General features: G+C 33.7%; 1 protein-coding gene across 2 annotated transcripts in view; it reads left to right on the top strand.

Annotated features, from left to right (window-relative positions):
- Positions 1–18,247, top strand: part of LOC111619656 (upstream activation factor subunit spp27-like) — a 125,692-nt gene that overhangs the window by 45,832 nt on the left and 61,613 nt on the right. Inside the window, exon 7 of one of the 2 annotated variants that reach the window (XM_023361421.1) lies at positions 11,684–11,720. In XM_023361421.1, the coding sequence (XP_023217189.1) occupies positions 11,684–11,720 (37 nt within the window). Of the gene's footprint in view, positions 1–11,680; positions 11,721–18,247 lie in introns of both variants that reach the window. The other variant, XM_023361420.1, reaches the window with a different exon arrangement.

Genomic DNA, 18,247 nt, shown 5'->3' with positions numbered 1-18,247 from the left:
AAACTTCACATGTGTCTGGCTGTGATTGGCAAGGACTCATAAGAAAGCGATTCATAAAGAACGGAACGTATCTACCATGTTATGGGGGGTCGACTATATTTAAATTGTAATACAATAATAAAAAAAGTTAAGATCATGAAAATTTATAGGAATGATAAGAAATAACTAAAACACTATCTATCTAATTTATTAAAAACAAGCACTAGTCTTTCATTTCAATTTATAATCTATTGATGAAACTTTGAATTCAAAGTAAAAAATACATAAACTTTGTAATAGTGAAATTTATATTTAAATAATCTTTGTAATCCAGAATGTATGGGACCAGAACAATGTCAGATTATTGGTAGGGTATTATTGTAAGGTAAATTCAATATACCAAAAAGGGATAAGTAAATATATACCAAAAAAGGATAAGTAAAGGAAATTCTGACTTTGTTGTTTTTTTAAAATATATTAATACTAAAACTTAGAAAACCATAAAAACATGCAAGAACTTTTAACAGTAATTACTGTAATTCTGTTATCTTCAGGCATGTAGAGTTCAAATATTCAATAGTTTTGATTTAAATTCAAATGTAGTAAGAATACACTGGACACGCCTTACACATTTTTACAGCAGTAAATTTAATCAAAACAAAATTTTCAGCCTTGTTGATCCTTTCATCAGGTTACAGAACAAAATTTAAATAGATTTTATTTTGGAATAAAATATTCTTTGATGCAATTATGTCTTTTAAATCTATTCTTTTACTGAATTCTTTTTTTCTTCTTTGTCTGGCATTATGGGCCTTGGAGGCCCTTAGCCGCGGTCACAATCCTCCATCTCATTTGGTCTATAGCCTGCCTCTGCTAATCTTTGATTCTGAGGTCTGGAAGATTTTCAGTGACCCCATCTATCCGCTGTTTTCTGGGATGGCATCTTTCCTTTCCCCTCATAATGAAGCCCTCGTGAAGCTGTTGCCATTATAGGAAGCCTTAAAACATGGCCTAGCTACTGTAATCTTCTGACCTTAATCACCTGTATGATCATGGACTTGTCATAGGTTGTCTGCAGTTTCTGGTATGTTCTTCTCCTCCATATTGGTTCTCCATTGACCATGATACCATTATCATCATAGTCTTCCACAGGTCCGAAGATTTTTCTTAGTATTTTGTTTTCAAATCTTTGTAGTTGTAGTTCCTCCTGCTTTGTCATTGGCCATGTTTCATTTCCATACAGAATCGCAGGTCTAATTGGTGACTCATATACAGTTAGCTTCATCGTTTTACTAAGGAGTCTACTTTGGGCTCACAAACATACTAAAAGTATGTTTGTGAGCCCAAAGTAGATTTTGTTTCCCTGTAGCAAGCAAGTCCCTATCATCATCTTGATGTCATTGTTTTTGTTTATGTCAGTCCCTAAGTACTTGAAGGATTCCATAGTGCTGAATGTCATATTGTCTATGGTTAGATGTTCTTTGTGGGATTCTCCCTATTTAGAAATAACCATGTATTTAGTCTTCTCTTCATTGATGATCAGACCCATGCTCTTGGCAGCTGTTGCTAATTTTGACATTAATCTTGTTACCTCCCCTTGAGATGCTCCAATTATTACAATGTCATCCACATATGCTAGTAGTGACAGTTTGTCTCCTGGAGATCATCCGGGGGTCCAGATGGCAAGGTTGTTGTGTCTGTGCAAGCTCCAGTGTTAACCATTATTTCCGCCAGATTATTTTTGGATTACCACGGACTTGTGGAGTACCATCTCGTCCAGTATGTCAATCCGGTTCGTTCAATATACTTTTTGTCTCAATATTTTAATTAGGGGGGAGTAAATTAATTTCAAAGTCCTTGGTTTTCAATCGTTTCTAGCTAGTGGTGAGGATCTTTTGGGGGGCAGCACCAGGGTTTTTTTTCAGCTATGCTTCCTTTAGTTGCTCCTAAGGTGGGGTTAGGATATTATATATCGAGTTAGGTGACTTTTAGGTTTTTATATAAGCTTCTATGGGGAATTTTCAAATCTAAAACGACCGTTAGAACTGTTTAATGTTCTTTATAACAGTCTTGCTTTAAATCTTAATGGTTTTTTAATGTTTTTATTCTCATTGTTGCATTTATCTTTCATTTGATTTTCTTTTTTGTATACTTAAGTTAAGCTAGTTTTGCACTTGAGGAGTGCATTTTTGTAATTTATTAGTTAAGTTCTTGTTTGTGTTGTTGTGTTTTCGTTCCAAGATTACAGTCTTGATCGGAATCAGGGTAGCTCGCGTTACATAGTAGTACAGTAGAGCATCGATTATCCGACCCCCGATTAACTGTCACATCAGTTAACCAACTGTTCTAGTCGGCAAATTCAAATGTCCGCTAGTGATGGGGCGCTACAATATTTGGCTATGTCTTGGCTACTTTAATAGTATTTTTACGTGTTTTAGCTGGCAACATGGCTCGACCATGAAAGGGAGCCAGTATTTAAACGAGGCTTAATTTTCTAATTTTTAACGATACAATAGCGACGATTATTATTTTTAAAAAATTTTTGTTAGGCCTAACATTGATGAAAATTCAATGCAAAGTAGGTTAATAGCAATATACTAATATACTATACTAATAATGTATTTTTTCATATTTTTCGGTTATCCATTTTTTCAGTTATCCGACCATTGGGTCGGATAATCGATGCTCTACTGTATTGTGGGTGACTGATGGTGACGTGCAGTTCATCAAACTTTCTTGACGAGGCGTTCAAGTTCCTTGATGAGCTTAAGGGTTACCTTGCTAAAAATAGCAATAGGAAGTTGGGCTCAGGAGCCCATTTACGGTTTATAACTTCCCAGTTCCAGCGTTTGATTGATCTAGTGAGTTCCACAGTGTCGTCTTGTTCTGTTTCCGATTCCATTGACACTCAGTTGGATTCGCTTATCATCTTGCTGGCGTGTTTGATGCACATGCAGAGAGAACTGAGACAGTTTTTTTCTGAGGTGTTGAAGACCGTTAGTGGAGTGCAGCAGGTTGCACCGGCTTCAGGGCCAGTGGTATCCAGGACACCCTGGCTTTATAGTGACGCTGTTAAGCATCCTGCTCTACCCTTGGATTCCGTTTTGGTGCCCTCCAAATCTTGTCACACTGTACTGGTGTACAGTAACCCTGAGTCTAACGACTCTGAGCTTACCAGAAAGGTCCTAACTTCTGGAATCAATCCACATAGCTTAAAAAATAGGTGTTCAGAGAATACGCCTATGTTGATACCTATGTTGAACATTTTTGCTACTGTTTCTGCTGTTGTGTCTGAGATAGGTGTGTGTGGCCTCCAACCAACATGTGAAGTGGTCAACATGTGTAAGGAGGTACACGAATCCTTCGGATAGGGGAAGTGGTCCCATGATGTCCATGTGAACATTGTAATGGGCTTCGTATGTGCTGGTTGATTTTATTCTGCTAACAGGTGATACAGGCTCTGCACTATTGATTGGTATCCTTGAGCATGGCTGGCCATACAAAGCGTTCCTGAATCGGTCACAAGTGCCTGGATGGGAGAGGTTGTGGATGGAATCAAAGACTTCATGGCAAAAGTTAAAAGGAATATATGGTCATATTGTATTATTTGAAGTATCACATGAACAAAAACGTACTTACTCGTGCCTCTAACCGGTGTGTAGAAATACAAAAATAAATAATTTTGTAAAAACAAACGTTTTCAGAACACCTTCCATGTCCTTCTTCAGGTAAAAGGGTTGGATTCCTTATTCTCAAACACAGTCACGCAATTTTTTAAAAAGAAAAATTTGAACAATGTTTAGATTGTGCAATATCTATTGCGCATGCATTGTATCTGTCGTTGTATCACATATGATTTGTAGTTTGGAATTGAGGGTGAGAGGTTGTAGCTGTAACGAAGATTGTTAAGTAGATAGTAGTTTTTTAAATTCTTCATTGTTGTTGTCGTTAAATTCTTCATCGTTGCTATTGTGGTGAAATCTAAGGAAGAAGGTAATTGGATGTTGTTGATTCAAGAGAGAGTGTCAGCTATAGTGTCTTCAGCTCCATGGATATGAGGATGTCACATCCACGATGATGTTGATGTCATTGCTGAATTGAGCGATGAAATCGAGTTGTCAAGGAGAACAGGGTGTAGATTTTTTTATTTATATCCATATATTTTCTATCAACTGGATAGATTATAATAAAAACCCACAACTTTAAAAAATTCAGCGATTAAATAAAATAAATAATAATGTTTTCAATCATATTTTTTATTGAAGGCAAAGGTCAGTGGTCAATCAGGATAATAAAGTGTCTTCCTTTGAGGTTTAAAGTGTTTAATGGATGAATATATGCCAAGGAGCTCTGTCATAAGTGCTGTATTTTCATTCTGTGTCAGTCGGCTTATGAGAGAAGGCAAGTGGATGTATACTTTTTTTTTTTTTTTTTGTCAGTATGGCATTGCAGAACAGATCCAATGTGCAAGGTTCAATGTGTCAACCATCATGGAAAGTTTGCCGTTATTCAGTTGGAATGCAAGCTGGCCACTTTTTCCAAGACTGCTTTGCACTGGTTGAATGCAGTTATCATCTCTTTGGTCCACTGGATAGTGCATTTGTTGTTTTTTTTTTCTGCTACCTTTCAAAACGTCATACAGCAGTGCTTGGATAGCTGCAGCATTTGGGAGAAAGCGACTGTAAAAATGTAACATTGCCATGAAACATAGTTCAGCAATTGTTCATGGTTGTGGGGAATTTTTGATGGTTTGAACTTTCTCAGGTGAGGGTTGTGTACCAGTGAGAGTGATTAGGCATCCGAGAAAAGGTACCAAGGACACATTTCGATGGATTCAAAGTAAGCCCATAATCCTGCAAGTCACATGAAAACTTGATGGAGGTATTGTAAATGTTTGTCCTTGTCTACAGATATAACCAGGATGTCATCAAAATATGGGACACAGAAGTTAAGTCCATGTAGTAGTACTTGATGGATAAATCACTAAAGGGTCTGTCCAGCGTTTTGCAGTCCAAATGGCATGAATAGATTTCATATAACCTTAGATATTCATATTACCCAAACAGTGTAGTTATGGTGGTATATGGTGGTATAACAGTGTAGTCTTAGGTATATCTGCTGGGTTGACTAGTATTTGGTGGTAGGCTCTTGCTAGATCCAAGGTGAAAAATATTTTATATCTGTATAATTGAGTACAGCATTGTGTATGTGGCACAGGGTATCTATCAGGATGGGTAATTGCATTTAAGCAGCAATAGTCCCTGCATGGCTGCCAGTCTCCATTTGGTTCTTATTTACCATATGGAAGGGGCTGGCCCATGAACTCGTCGATCGTTGAATGATTCCCTGTGCCGTTATGAACTTGAACTCTTTGCGAGCAGCAAGAATATCTGGAGATAGATGACATGGTTTGCTAAATACAGGTGGGCCCTGTGTCATCTATGTGATGATAAACCTGGACCTTTTGCTTTGGTTTGTCCAATCGTGATGGGTTAGTGCTGTTAGGGAACTGAGCCAACAGTTTGTGGTATGATGAGTCACCAGACACAACTGTGATGTTGGTGAGGCTGGTAGCTTCTTCGTTGTCAGTCGTTTGGACATAAGCTTAGTTGTGGCGTCAATAAAGCAATTATGTTTTACGTCAACAAGTAGGTTGAAGTGTCTCAAAAAAATCAATGCCCAAGATGGGTTGAACAACATCAGCAATGATAAAGGGCCAGCAAAAGGCTCAATAAAGGTTTAAATTTATTGTGAGTAGTCTGGTTCTGTATATTGAAATTTGGGTGCCGTTTGCTGCGTAAAGAATGAGTTTTCCTGGATGAACGGGACGAGCTGCAAATATTTTCGGTATGACCTGACCAATACATCTTCTTCTGTGTCAATGAGAAAATGAAGTTGGGATGAAGGGTCGCACATGAGGATTCTGTCAATTTGGCATTTGCACAGGGAGCTGCCTGCCTAGTATCCTGATTTTTTGGAATGAACAAGGTGGGGTGCATTTTTTTGCATTTGCCCCAAAGTTAGTATGGTAAAAGCATACACCACATTCTACTTCTTTATAATGGCATTGCTCTCGAAATGGGTTTCATCCGAGTGAATCTTGGGGATTTCAGGAGTCATCTTGGGCGATGTTGGTAGCATGGTGCTCGTACCAGATAAAGAGTTCATTTACTTGAAATGTGAATTCCTGTAGTTGTTTCTCAATTGGATTGCTAATAGAGAATTATTCCTGTTGACTGACTGGTGTGTAGTTTATTATGGTAAGTTCATGTATTTTATCAGCCATTGTGACAAGTTATAGCAAAGTTTCATTTGAGGCTGCCAGAATAGCTTGAATATTCCCTGGGAGTCTTTGGAGCCACAGTGATTTTAGTAGGTCTTCACTGAAATGTCCATTTGTGAAGTCATGCATCTTAGTAAGTGTGACAGGCACTGGTCACCCAATTCTAGGCTTTGCAATAATGTTTGCAGTTTAGATGTTTGTCTTTCAGAGTACTGTATATGTCAATCAGTCTTTTTACTATATATATATAGTAAAAACTGGATGCTGGTTGACTCCATGATATCAGTTGATGATGTTTTTTTGAAAGTAATGGTAAAAATTTGGTACTGACCTTTTTAAACTGTAGAAAATAGTTAGGTTTCATTCTTCTGATTTTGTAATTCAGAGAGGGATTGTTATCCTTACGAGGCATGTGTCGTCTTTGTTTTAGGGTCATCAGTCTTGATGTTCGGTCACCAATTGAGAATGATTCAAAGATGATGAGAAAACGTCCAGTCATGTTTTTTATATTTTTATTTACAATGTATGTACAATGTTTTTTTTCTTCGCTACTAGGTGCATAAATAGACAAGGCATTTTACATCATCTTTATTAATCTTCCATAGGCAGATATGTCTTTCGGGCAAGGCCCTCATTAAGGTCTCGGAAATACATAACTATAGCCAAATTGAATAAATTGAAACGGCAACTGCATCAAAGTAAAAAATTTATAATATGTTTTATAGTGTAGCCAACGGATGAGGGGCCTTGCCCAAAATACATAATCTGCCTATGGAAGATTAATAAAGATGATGTAAAATGCCTTGTGTCTATACCTAGTAGTGAAGAAAAACAAATAAAGGAAGACACGGTCTCGGAAATACATATGTACAATGTTTTTACAGTTCAGTATCGATCGAAGGTCCAGTTTGTTTTGTTTGCATTAATTGCTCATTCTGACGTCCGTTCTTGGTAGCCATTGGTCCAAAAGTGTGTGTCCAGTTTGAAGTTCACTCTTTTCTGTTTATTCCTGCACCATCTCTCAGTCCAAATCATGCACATTGCCACACACATTACATACCATCTATCTCTAACAACCCAGATACTTATAAATTAGCCACATTCAGAGCATTAGTAAAATGAGTATATACATACTGCTCCATCATTAATGACACCTTAGAAGAGCTAGGACATGTGGAAAATTTTGCAATCAAACATGGGTACAGTAAAAAACTTATTTTCAACATAGCACACAATCTGGACAAAAACATAGGATGCAACCAAAAGCACGGAAAGTAAACACACAGTATTAGATTATGATAGTAGGCTAAACCCGTATATACATTAATTGTTAAATATATATAGGAGCTCCTATAGCATACAAATGGAGGACAACGATATACAGATTATAAGTAATGGCAAGAATTATGTTGACCCAAATACAGTCCCTGGGATGTACTCTATCCCTATATATGATGTTAGATTTGATAGGCATCTAAAATACATCAGCTCGATTAATAGATCATTAACATGCAGAATCAATGAGCATAAATATGATTTATATCAACATTAACAGCAGAGACCATGAATTGCTATCCTATGCATGGATATCACTATTTGATAACCCCCTTGGAAATGAAAGACAGCAAAAATCATAACAGTTCAAAATATGACATTATCATAGCACTTCAAACAATTTCATTTTATTTGCTTATACTAAAAAATGAACAATTAAGAATATATTATTATTTTTTAAATTTATATTTTATTTTATTTGTAACTTAATCAACAACCCTATTTATATTTTTTAAAGAAAATGTAATATTTTTCTAAAATAACATAAATGTAAAGTTGTTCTAAAATTAATGGAGTTCTAAATATTGTTCCAAATTGAATCTTTTTTCAAAAAAATTGATGGCTTATTAATAAATCCGAAAACGTTAGTTTGATTAAAGAGTATTTTGCTGGAAAAATACATAAGGTATTTTATATGTCTCTAGTTACTGTCTAGTTCCAGCTTATGCCAATATAGATGTTCCACAAGATGGAGGCAGAGAATTCTAGCAGTTGCCCTAATATATATTAGCTAAGAGGCAGCATCATTGCATAGGATCATTGCAAATGATCCTATGCAATGTGGATGGGGCACTAGTGGCAATTTATAACCAATTTTTTGAAAATCAGCAAATACATAATGAAATGTTGACCAGACGGTTAAACTTGGCCAGAGAATATCCAGAACTGGAAAATGCTAATTTAACAAAGAAAATCTCCTTATTTACAAGCAATTAGGTGGAAGGATATAAGAAAGCCCTGTATATGAGTACAATAATAGCCAAATTTTTGTATCTGGGGATTGGAAAGACATAGAAGGGATGATGTATGGTGGTGCATCAAATTTATGAAACACAGAAAAAACACATTGGGGCTTTGTGTACAAGCAAATTTAAAAAAGGAATCTATGCATCTTTCTCATCCTCTTTAGTAAATGAAATACTTATAAAAAGTGGCCAACAGCAATTATATAAAGTCTAGTAACTATTCATCAGTTTTCCAATGTTAGTATTGACATCTCAATACTGCCAATACTGGACTACATTGATATAAGTATTTTTTGTACTCTGGTATTCGATCTGGTACAGTAGAGCCTCGAAAACTTGGCACTCGATAACACAGCACTCCGGATAACTCGGCCACACCCTGGCAGGGCAAAAAAATCCTTAGTTAATTAATTTTCATGATAAAGACAGCTTTATGCTTCATAAAGTATTTTTCTGAGGTCTGTCTTATCAGGTAAATTACTGTACACAGTGTATTCATTAATTTTCATTTTCATGTAGTAAAGGCTCTGTTCTATGCCTTCATAAAAGACATACTTTTCCTTTGTTTAAGGATATTTGGGCAGTTTATTCTTTGTTGTATTCTCAAGCAAACAATACGTACAAGTACGGTATAGTATTTTCTGAGGACTCCACACTCGTACTTATTTTTTTAACGCCATTCCCGATAACCCGGCATTTTCACAAACTCAGCCACCCTTCGGTCCACATTAGGCCGAGTTTTTGAGGCTCTACTGTATTGTTACATTTTTGACAGATAGGTGAGGTCTGACCAGAACTGGATTTTGCAGTTGAATCAGAAGCCAGAACTGAATCTTACATTATTTCAGTTAAGTTAAACTTAACTGAATTAATTAATGAGAAAATATTTGAATGATATGAATTGATACAATTAATAGATAATGTTGATTTAAAATATGTAGAGTATATTGATGAGAAGAGTTTAGCCAAAGATTCTGGTGAATCTGTTAAGGAATTCACTCTAAAAAAAATTAAGAGGTGGATTAGACTTGAAAAGAAAGTTTGGAGAGTCTTTTTGCAGCCATCCCCAAAGAGCCCTTTTTTTAAAATACTCTCAACAATGATTCCTGTGGACTTAAGAGTATATAAACTAAAAAATACAGAATAAAAATATGAAATAACAACTCTTCAGTACTTTTCTAACACGAATATTCTTTGTGTTAGAAAAATGTTTTGATTTTCTTTATAAGCCTTCTCAGGTCTGTCAGAATTTCACAAGTTGAATGTTCTAAATCAGAATGCTGGCAGATGCTGGAATATATTAAAATTCAAAATTTAAAAGATGGAACAACATGATGGTGACAAGGGACTATAAATGTTAGGATTTACAAGCTAGCTCTGAACATGATATTTAAAATATTATCTTCCATACAAATTTATGGATTAAGGGCATCCTGTTGAATTTTTTTTGTGGGTTGTCAAAAAATGACTTCTGTGCCACTGATAAGGAATTACAGTCCTTTGGTTTTACTAATAAATTGGATCTATATATATATATATATATATAAACATCTCAAAACCTGACATTATTAATCAATACCAAATAAAAAATATAGCATGATGCATTATGGCAATCATTGGGCATTGATTGGATCTAGAGATGCCAATATATAAAAAAATTGAATTTATGCTATAAGTTGTGGGATTACAAAATAGTAAAAAGAATAATGCATTTAAAATATGTTTTCTTTAATTTTACAAAATTAAATCTACTCCATGATCTGCTGCCTTTCAAACTTTTGCTTTTACACATTTAAAAAGATACTTGAAATCCTCAATCAAATTTCCAGAGCTTGTTCTGAATTATTTTGCAAAGTTTGGAACTGGCCTCCTACTTTCTGTCATATACTTTCTACTATCATATACTTTCTACTCAAAAGTGTTTGACTGATCTCACTTGGGTTACATTAGGCATATTGATTTCACAAGGAATGTACTCTATCCCACTGCTGATCAAAGATAGCAACATCCTACTATGCTCAAGACACAATTGCTACATCTGGCCAAATCACACAATCTCCATTTAGACTAATCTCGTACTTGAAGCACACTCTCTTCTTGATTCACTCCATACTCAGAGCTCTTTGAACAGACAGTTAACTTGTTGAAAACAATGGCCATCACCTTCAAAATTTGTCCACTTTTTTGATGAAGCTTACAATTATCAATCTTTTTAAAGATTGATTTCATTGGTAAAGCATTGTTTCATTTTATTGTGGGATGCTGATGGGGGAGTGTGATTATTCATTCTCCAATTAGGGTGGATGAGTGGTATGGGTATGTATGTAGGAGTGTGGGCATTGAAATGAGTCTCCTTTGAGGGTTTAACCCATTTATTTATAAACATTTAAAAGGAATTTATAATAATCTTTCAAAATCACTAGTAAATGTATATAAGTCTAGATATGTGTAATTTCCCTTGACATGTCCCTTGGCAAAGTGAATGCCCCACTGCAGCATTGATCTTGAGTGTGGAGTTTTGATGAGTTAATTAGCCCTATACTTTGTTTGTAATTAATTCTTTCAGAATATTGAAAGTGATACATTGTATTTTCATAAGGTTAATTATGGACAACAGTATTTGCTATTCAGAGATAAATATAATGGATGGTCTGGAGATTGTAAAAATATTCATTAAGTAGATGTCCATTAATGGAGGATTCACTGTATTTGAAAATTACAAATTTTAATGATTTTACATTGAGATTGTTTATCAGTTAAAACTTACATTTTAATTAAATTATTGATTCTGAAATGTAGATACTTTCAACTTGTAAAAAGTATTTGAAGTATAACATTTTGAATTCCTTTCTAACTTAATTATGTAAGATATATTTTAAAACTTGCCAAACATCTTAATTGTCTTGAAATGACATACATGCAATGCTGATTTATATCATATTTCTTTTATATATAGTGGAAAACGCCACAAAAGCTCTTATAAGTTATTGAATATTTCTTGAACTTTATTATTACTTACAGTTATATAACTTTAAATAATAATACATAAATAAAATTATGTATATTTATATTTTTGAAAATGTTTTAAGATATAAACTTTTCTTTTTCAAAATTATGGAAGTCATCAAAGAAGGAAAAAAAGAACAAACCAAAGAAAGGTATATATATACAATTTTTCTTCTATTTTGTTAATAAAGTTTAATACATCAAATAAACTGTTTTAAAGGAATAACTGTATTTTTCTGTTATACCCCATTATGTTGCATAGTGCTATTTTGCACCAGTATCAGAAAGAATGCTATTCAAAATCAAATTTCATTTGAAATAAACAAAACAAATTTTTTAAAATCTTACAATTAAGTATATTTTGCTAATTTTGTTACATTAAAACATTTACTTATTACTAATTGAATGGCAAATTAAAATATTGTTATTTACTTTCTTTCATTCAAAATAACAATTCACATTTAAAAGTTGCTGGCAAAACTTAGATGACAGTTCTCAATTCTGCAAAACTCTGATGTAAAAGGAATGATGAAACTAACCTTTGATCTGTGCATCCATGTGTTAATCCAGACACAAAAAGTGCATCTAAAAATTGATTTGTCACAATTTCAACATGCTTTCAACACACTTAGCATAACTACATTTTATTACCTTCTTTGAAAAAATGTTGGGAATGTGATATATTGTTAAGATATTGAATGTGTACGGAGCCCCGAAAGGACAATAAAAACGAAAATATGGGAAAATACAGAATTTATTCGTGGACAAAAGAAAATTACATAAGCTCCCACTAAAGTTTGTGAGGTAATAGTGAAATAAAGTAAATCGAATCCCTACTCGACCTCACACGTGTATAACGGGAAACAAAGGCCTTACACACGTGGTGTTACACATCGAAGGCAGGTTCGCGACAATAGAGCACAGCTACCAACTTGATTACTAAGGTTATAACTATCTTACAAGCTAAGATTAAATTACGGAAGGATGATAGTATAGCACAGGTAAGGAAACGTATAGAAAGGTTAGAGAAAAGGGTACCTGAAATAATTGGATGTGATATCTTCCTGTTGGAGAGGGAAACTGTAATTCAGTTCGACGATGCAAACAATTCTTGGTCGGAATCTTCCCTGTTCTTCCCTCGATGGATCAATCAGCCACTGTCCTTCTCTTCTCCCTGAATGAATCTTGTCCGAGATGTCCGTCTGCTCGCTTCCTCGTCTACTTCGAGAATGAGTCCCCCCGTTTACCTCGGGGCCTACACTCCCTTCCTGGCCTCGTTCTCGTAACGGTGTTGCCCCCTCCAACGAACAGGAAGTGAAGGATGGAAAAATCCAGAAAAGAGAAGACAAAGAACACAAAGAAAAATCTTAAACACTAGAGTTACGGCTAGCGCGTATACAATAATATGGCGTTTCGCCACAATATCATATTCTTGCAGAATATGAATAAAGTTGTCTTCACTATTTTTAATTTGCATAAGACTGAACAAATACGATATTCTTTTCAATAGCATGTCTAATCTGAAATGCAGAATCAATGCAGAATCAATTTGCAAAGCAAGAGCAAACAATCTCTAATGACAGATTTTTTAAAATCTAAACCTACCGGAAGTGCAGTGGAACCTGTCGATGAAACAAGATCAGATCTTGAAATAAGGCCAGTCAAATGTTCTTAAATAACTATAATAGGTGACGATGAGGACTAAATTTGTGAACATAACAGTGTTTCTTTTTGATTTTGACTTGAAATCATAATCTTTTTAGTTTTTATATGATGTGGAATTTTATTTAAGTTTTTTATGAAATGTTTTTATGTACACAAATTTAAAAAATGATGAAAATGTTACACAATAAAAGGCAGTTTTTCTCTTTTTAGAACCGAATCCCAGTTTTTGTATTAAGTTGGTGTCTCCTATAACGTAGTATTTTCAAGGAACGTATCTACCGCGTTGTAGGAGGAGACATACCTGTATACCAATCATACTAACCTTATACACCTTTCCAGCAATAGTTTAATCAAAACAAACACTTTTGACCCCATTCAAAGGTTAAAAACATATTAAAATACAAATTAGAGAAAAGAACTGAGTTCTAAGATGCTGGAAAAGTGTGTAAAATGTAGTGTGATTAGTGTGGGCATTTGGACTAAGAGAACTAATGGACTAATATTGGACTAAGAAATGTTTAATTCTCTGTAAGATGTTTGAAACAGATGATATAGCAAAACGAATTTGAAGAAAATTCCAAAACATTTAGATTATCTGGCTTGCAATGCAAATCTTTAGTGGCCTGCTTCAGGTTCTATTGAATGGGGCCAAAAATCTTTGCATCTGTGATCAAAAAGTATTGGGAATGGTTCGAAACAAATGCAAAATTGAATTTATTCATAAAAATTCATTTTGACCCCTTTAAAGTTATCTCCTCCCACTGAAATGCTCTAACGGCAACATTTTTTTCAATCCTCAAAACATCATTCTTTAAAACATCATTATTTCGTTTTCATGAAACACCCCTTCAGAACTTGCAGCAAATTTTGTTTTATGGCATTGAACAACTCAAAATGATAACCACGAAGCAGAAATTTGTCGAGGAAACAAGAAAAAAGTTACATAGTGCCTTATCAGGTGAATATGGAACTTGTGGAACCATGTTTTTGAATTTTTGCCAAAAATTCACAAACAACAAGAGTATTGTGAGCAGTGCACTATTGTAGTGCAAAATCCATGGATTTACATGCCACAAACTGCTTCATGCAAAATGCTCAAATAGTATTCTTTGTTAGCAATTTGGCCAGTTGAAAGGAATTCATGACACACAACACCACAATAATTGAAGAAAACAGTCAACAAGATGTTCATTTTGAAGAAATACTTTGAAGAAATAATTGAAGAAAACAGTCAAGATGTTCGAGATTCAAGACTCACTTTGACTTGATCTTTTCAATCTTGCTTCACCTTTCAAGCACCATTTGCTTGATTACAAGCTATTTTGGTGTCAAAGTGTAGATCCACGCTTTATCACTCATAATGATGCATTTTAAGAATGATTTGTCTTGAGAAAGCATTTCCTTGGCCATTTGAAGAAATCATGAGATTCTTGTTCAACATGCAAAGATATGCATACAGTTTAACATGCAAAGATATGTAAAAGCAAAATTGTGTCCAGAGGACTGGAAAAACTCCCATCGTCTGATAAGGCAGCATATTTGATAACTCGGCATCACATCAGTCCCAGCATTGCTGGGTTAATGGAGTGTCATTGTACTGTATTGTATATCTTCTTTCTTGTTTTTTATGTCATCAGAGAAAACACCACACTAACTCAGACTTTTGTAAACATGAATAACCTTCACCCTCTATTAGTGCAAGTTACTGTATATATTGATAGAGTCGATAGATATACTGGTCTTTGTTATGCCAATAGCTCTAATGCTACAATACTGGCATAATAAATATTTCTGCCACTTCAAGCGCTTCAATTGCTTCACAGCATAAGTTTGGCTTGAGCATAGGGAGAATCAACTGTAAACATTCAAAATTCTTTTAATATATAAAATTTTCTTGTTTTTAACTCAGAAATTTCTTTTGTCTTTTTTATAGGACTGCTTATAAATACTATTTTAATCCAGTTTTGAACATTATTTATCAGTAAATGTCATTAATATTTATATTTCTATTAACTGTCACTTTCACGATTTTAGACTTTAAATTGATTAGACTGTTTGTTTTTTGCTTACAATTTGTGTTCATTTTTAAATATTTTAGGGAGTTTTCATTAAGGGCAAGAAAGTGTAGTCAAAAAATTTATAGTTAAGCCTGTATATACATTATTAATATGGGATGTCTTCAAGATTCCTGAGAACACTGAATGAGGAAGAAAGGGGAATGATGAGAATTATATAATCTAATTATGGAAATGTATAGAAATGTTAAATCATGTGTTAAGGAAGGATAGATTTAGTGTTACAAAAAGAGATTTAGGATTTAGGGTGGCTTTGGAGTTTACAAAGGTTAAACCCATGTTTTTTTTTATTAATATTAGGTAAGTTATTGTAGTTTGTAGTGAGAAAAGAGCTATGATATATGTTGTTCACAATTTCAATTGTGTATATTAATGAGAGAGACAGAGATTAAAGTTGAGCAAAAAAAGTAAGAACAGGTTAGAGAAGGGGATTAAAAGTTAGTAGATTTAGTTCTTGGATTTCAAATATAGGCTGTTACAGAAAAAAGAGGAAATTCCAACTATTTAGACATATTTAACATATTTACAGACACATAATAACTTAGAGGTAATTAGCAGATGATGAGTTAGAGCAGGGGTGGACAACAGTTTTTGTCCCCTGGGCCCGATTGGGAAGAAAACTTTTTCTACGGGCCGAACCAGAAATTGCCCTAGGAACATTTTGAGGTGGTGCGAGATCTCATTGTGGTGTCACCCTTGTAGAGACTGAATTGTAGATAGAGATTACAGATACATTTCTCACATTATCATGCTTTATCAACACTCTATGCTGTACTTAAGAGATTTGTACACAGTGAGTTGTTAATTTTTTTTTTCTTTTTTAGGTGTCAGAATTTTTCATTGACCTATTTTGAAAAATTGATCGCGGGCCACATAAATTTATTAGACAGGCCAGATCTGGCCCACGGGCCATATGTTGGCCATGCCTGAGTTAGAGGTTGACAGATAAAACAGGTAAATGTATAATGGCAAGAGTTCAGACAGTGTTATTAGATATTGACAGTGATAATAATTAGTGATGACATGGAGGCTAAAAGAAAGACATTTTAGTGTTGTTTTAGGCCTATATATACAAAGGACAGGTGTAGTGGGCCATCAATAAATCTTCATTCATATTCTACTACAGTAGAGCATTGTTTATCCGAATGTCGGTTATCTGAAATGTCAGTTATCCGAAAGAATTCCAGTTGGCAAATTTAAATTTTCGCTAGTGCTGTGGCGCTGCAATTTTTGGCTATATCTTGGGCTACTCCAACATTTTTTTGTTAATGTGTGTGTTTTAGCTGGCAGCACTGGCACTTTTGTGTGGTGTTTTTCTGAGGACTGTATGTCATGCTGAATCAAACGTTTTTGATACTAGATTAACTTCTAAAGAATAATTTTTTTTTTGTTTTTATATTTTTCAATATATTTATTTTGTTTGTAAAAAATAAAGAAATAATTTTTAACGATACAATAGCCACAATTATTATTTTAAAAAGTTTACATTAGGCTTAACATTGACGAAAATTCAATGCGAAGCAACATGCAATGGAGAAAAATTTCAACATGGGATAAATTAATATATTTTTTCGTACATAATCAGTTATCCAAAAAATAAGCTATCTGAACAACCCCAGTTCCCAATTGATTCAGATAAATGATGCTCTACTGTATTCATAGTGCAGAATATATAAATTTCCAAAAATATGTAGAGCCAATGTGAGTGTCATAAGAAATGTAATTTCTCATGTAAAAAATATAAAACAACTATTTCATCCCAAATACTATTTCTCACTACACTGAATCAAGTAAAATTGTATAGCATACTTTATGTAGTGTTAAAGTCAATAAATTATTTGATCCAGATAAAGATAAACTATTCTTTAAATTTCTATGGTTAAATGTATCAGAGGATAAGCTATCGTTTTCCTAATTATATTGTCATACTTATGTAATAAAATAAAACACTAAAATGCAAATTTATTTATTTATTTTACTGTTACCTGTTCATTACCACAATATATAACAGATATGTTATACTCAGAACATTATGTACAAAACTTTCTTTCAGAATATGTAGCAATATAACAGTTTTAAACAGATCTCTATTTAAAACCTGGATAAATTAAATCAAAAATAAAATTATTTTTAATTTATCCACATCCTCATCTATAATTTCAAATTATCATCTTATTAAATGTTTTTGTTACCAAATACTTTTTCTTTGTGTATATATGATGTAATTACATTTTTTAAATTTTATAAATAAGATTTTTTTGACAGAACAGTAGGAAAAAGTTACAAAATGCTTGAAAACAATGAAGCTACCTACTAATCAAATAGATAAACCAACTTCTCGCTGTAGAGGGACTCTAATGCCAGCTATTGGCAACCTGACACATTAACTGTACTTGAGAGCATAGTGCAAGGACCAGTATAACTATTGACTCTGCTATTGATAAAGTACTCTTCTGAAATTCTTTAAATAATGCAGAACTTGGTGAATTAGACTCTACTGTAAATGGAAAAGTCTTAGTCAGCACCAATGTTATATAATTTACAGCATTAAAACATCAAAAATATTAATAAGTATTAGTATTATGTTGATGATAAATTTGTCTAATTTTAAACTGTTCTAAGATAATTTTGGCTTTTTTTTTTTTTAATGTATTATTAAACAGTTGTCATCCAGATGCAAACAATTTTGAATTTAGATTTGGTACCTGTTTCTAACTTAAAAATAGAATAAAATTATTAATTTATTATATCATCATTGTATGTTTTCAAGATAATAGGCTTTTTTCAATATCATTATCATATAATTATTACAGAATCATTAGTATAATCTACCTGATTGGTTGAGTTGCTAAGTTGAATTGATTCAGATTGCAATTTAAATTATATTGAGTCATTGCCATTTTAATATATTTTGGCATTCAGATAGTGTAATTTAGTGA

Source organism: Centruroides sculpturatus, unplaced genomic scaffold (genome assembly GCF_000671375.1).
Source record: "Centruroides sculpturatus isolate CEXI.00-Female unplaced genomic scaffold, Cexi_2.0 scaffold25, whole genome shotgun sequence".
Taxonomy (NCBI): Eukaryota; Metazoa; Arthropoda; class Arachnida; order Scorpiones; family Buthidae; genus Centruroides; species Centruroides sculpturatus.
This window is presented reverse-complemented; position numbering and strand designations above follow the sequence as displayed.